This window comes from Nestor notabilis, unplaced genomic scaffold (assembly GCF_000696875.1).
Source record: "Nestor notabilis isolate BGI_N333 unplaced genomic scaffold, ASM69687v1 scaffold29849, whole genome shotgun sequence".
Classification (NCBI taxonomy): Eukaryota; Metazoa; Chordata; class Aves; order Psittaciformes; family Psittacidae; genus Nestor; species Nestor notabilis.
The window spans coordinates 20135-23142 of record NW_009944595.1 but is presented as its reverse complement, the minus strand read 5'-3'; the positions used below and the strand labels follow the sequence as shown (position 1 = coordinate 23142).

Genomic DNA, 3008 nt, shown 5'->3' with positions numbered 1-3008 from the left:
GGGTGGGCCGGTGGAAATCCTGCCGTTCCTCTACTTGGGCAGCGCTTACCATGCCTCCCGGAAAGACATGCTGGATGCCTTGGGAATCACGGCGTTAATCAATGTATCGGCGAACTGCCCCAACCACTTCGAAGGGCACTACCAGTATAAAAGTATCCCTGTGGAGGACAACCACAAGGCAGATATCAGTTCCTGGTTTAACGAGGCGATTGATTTCATAGGTAAATGAGCTCTCTTTACAGTCTGTTCTTTTTCTGGGGTAATATACCCTGGGAAGTGATTTTTGGGTATTGTTTTCCCCAGTAAAACCTACATTTGAGACTGAGGGATTCTATTAGGGAGATGTGCTTGGGGAATATTTTCATTTATTTTATCCTACTCAGAGCAGAGATCTTAGCTTCAGAAAGCTGTCTGAAATCTTGAATCAAGAGGCATTGGTCTTGCAGAGAGCTAGTGAATTTAAGCGGATCAGAATTAAAGTAATCTTGCAAGAACTGCTAAAGTGACCTGGAGGAGCTATTAGTATAATTGGAATTGGAGCCCAGAATGAAAATAGCTAGACTGCTGGTTCCCTCAGGACAAAGGCTCTCTTTGTCTCAAAAACATGGGTGAACCTATTAGGCTAAGGAAGGGATGGATTAAAGAAATGTAAAACAGGAGCCTGGGCTTTCCCACCTCTGGAAGCAGTGGGACTTGTTTGCTAACTGTGTGTTTTAATTCTTTCAGACTCTGTTAAAAATGATGGAGGAAGGGTATTTGTGCACTGCCAGGCTGGCATTTCCCGGTCAGCAACCATCTGCCTTGCTTACCTCATGAGGACCAACAGAGTCAAACTGGATGAAGCCTTTGAGTTTGTGAAGCAGAGGAGAAGCATCATCTCCCCGAACTTCAGTTTCATGGGGCAGCTGCTGCAGTTTGAGTCGCAGGTCCTTGCCCCCAACTGCTCAGCAGAAGCTGGTAGCCCTGCTATGTCAGTATTGGACAGAGGAGCATCGACCACCACAGTCTTTAACTTTCCAGTCTCCATCCCTGTTCACACCTCATCCAGTGCTTTAAGCTATCTCCAGAGCCCCATCACCACTTCCCCAAGCTGCTGAAAAGCGGGTGAAAATATGGCCAGAACTCAGACTTGCTGTCTCAGAAGTGCAATAACTACAGGGACAGTGTCATCAGTCACTCATGTTTTGTGGGGAACCATCCATGCATCCCAGAACAGTGTCATTAATGGAGAGGAGCTCACCTGATGCCAGAGAACTAGGTGTTACTGACTGTTCTGCTGACTTCTGAAGCCAGTATCTGGATGCCTACACAGATATCAAAGGACACTGTCTCTTCTTGAGCTGTTCCTCCTTGTCCTCTGTCTGTCCTAAGCCTGCTCCATGTTTAGTAGCATGCTCACCAGTATTCCCATTCCTGGACACTTTGAGCAACACTGATGCTGTCCCCGTTTATGACAGTCCTATTTATTTATTTTTACATTAGTGCATTGGGGTTTTTTGCCTTCACAAACCTAAAGTTTCATTTCTAGAGAAACCAAATACCTCAGTATTTTTTTTTTTTTTTTGGTACTATAATCCTGTGTGTGTATATATCTGTCAGCTCTTCTTGTTTCCCAAGCACTGACATGAAAGCACCAGGCGAGTGCTTTTTTGAGTTGCCAAGGGTTGTATGTTTGCTGATTTATTTATGATGTGAAATAATATATTTCTTCTTATGAAGACATAGTTTTGTTACATGATTATAACTTTTTTTATACAAACAGAATAAATTATGGTATTTCTATTGAGCTGGATGATACATTCTTTAATATCTTGTATTTTACAGTCCCAAAACCCAAGTGTGGAAGCTCCCAGGGGAAGAACCATAGAAATCTGAATTTGCAGCTCTGCTGACCTCAGCTCTTGGCTGAATTAAATAGAAGAATGGGTTTAAACAACATAATTGACTGGAACTACTGCTGCTCCTTAACCTGAGCTTTTCTTTGTCCCTGTATAATTACATGCAGTGGCAGAATGCCAAAGCTGGCTTCTCAGCTGTAAGGTGGATTTGGCTGCAGTGATGGCCACAGAGCTGTAACGGTTTGAGATGAGCACAGGGCTACAGTGAATTCCAAATAGCCCTTCTCTTAGAAAGGAAGAAGCAGCTTCCTTATTACTTGTTTACTTCTAATGCTTCAAAGGTTAAAGCTAAAAATTAACCTATTGGTAACAGATCTCCACTGCTCATGAGTTTGTGCCAAGGTGTCCTCTTTTTCCATCCTACCTCCTTGATTCCTTTTCACAACTCAGACTGCCTCATGCCTGGAATGAAGTATTTGGCTTGCTGGGCTATGTCTGTAAATAAATCGGGGCATAACAAGAGATCAGGTAACCAACAAGACACTTTCTCACACAGACCCAAATAAATGCTCTCCTTGTGTAGATTCTCACTAGAGTGACTTTCATCTGGCATTTAGTTGAGGCAATGGAAAGTTTTACATATCATATCAAAAGCCAGGCAGGGGAGCTCTAACAGACCAGCCCTCCTGGCAGCTCATGGGCAAGAGGTGCTGAGTGAGGGTGACAGGCAGGATGCAGTGCAGGGTTAACTCCTGCATGGTGTGACAGAACTGCCCATCTCTGTGGGGTGAGCTGTGTATGTGGGGAGCAGCATTGCTGTGACATACCCTTGCCAGGGGAAGCTGATAGGGAAGAGACACAGCTGGAAGCTTGCCTTGCTAGGCAGAGTGATAATAGGGGTAAGAGGGAGATGGTTGCTGGGGGAGCACTAGGACATCGGGTGTCCCGCCTCCAGAAGGGAGCCACCAGTCCTTGCCTCTCTGATATTCCAGGAGTCAGATCTTACCTTTGCCCCAGCAAAAATGGGTTTTACTTGGGCAGATACAGCAGGTTATGACTTTCCGTGTAAAATCATGGCATTTTAACAGTTATGATCCTAAGCTTGATGATGAGGGGGTATTTTAAGCATAAAGCTGCTGTGGTCTTGTCGAGTAACTGGAAACAAGCAAA

The 3008-nt window shown here is 44.6% G+C and overlaps 1 protein-coding gene across 1 annotated transcript; it reads left to right on the top strand.

Moving 5' to 3' along the window:
* Window positions 1-4: 4 nt before the first annotated feature.
* On the top strand, window positions 5-1780 carry DUSP1 (dual specificity phosphatase 1; the record flags this gene model as incomplete). Its single annotated transcript, XM_010022491.1, has 2 exons — window positions 5-221; window positions 727-1780. Coding segments are annotated over 2 exons (588 nt in total), but the record flags the coding sequence as incomplete, so codon positions are not given.
* Window positions 1781-3008: the final 1228 nt, after the last annotated feature.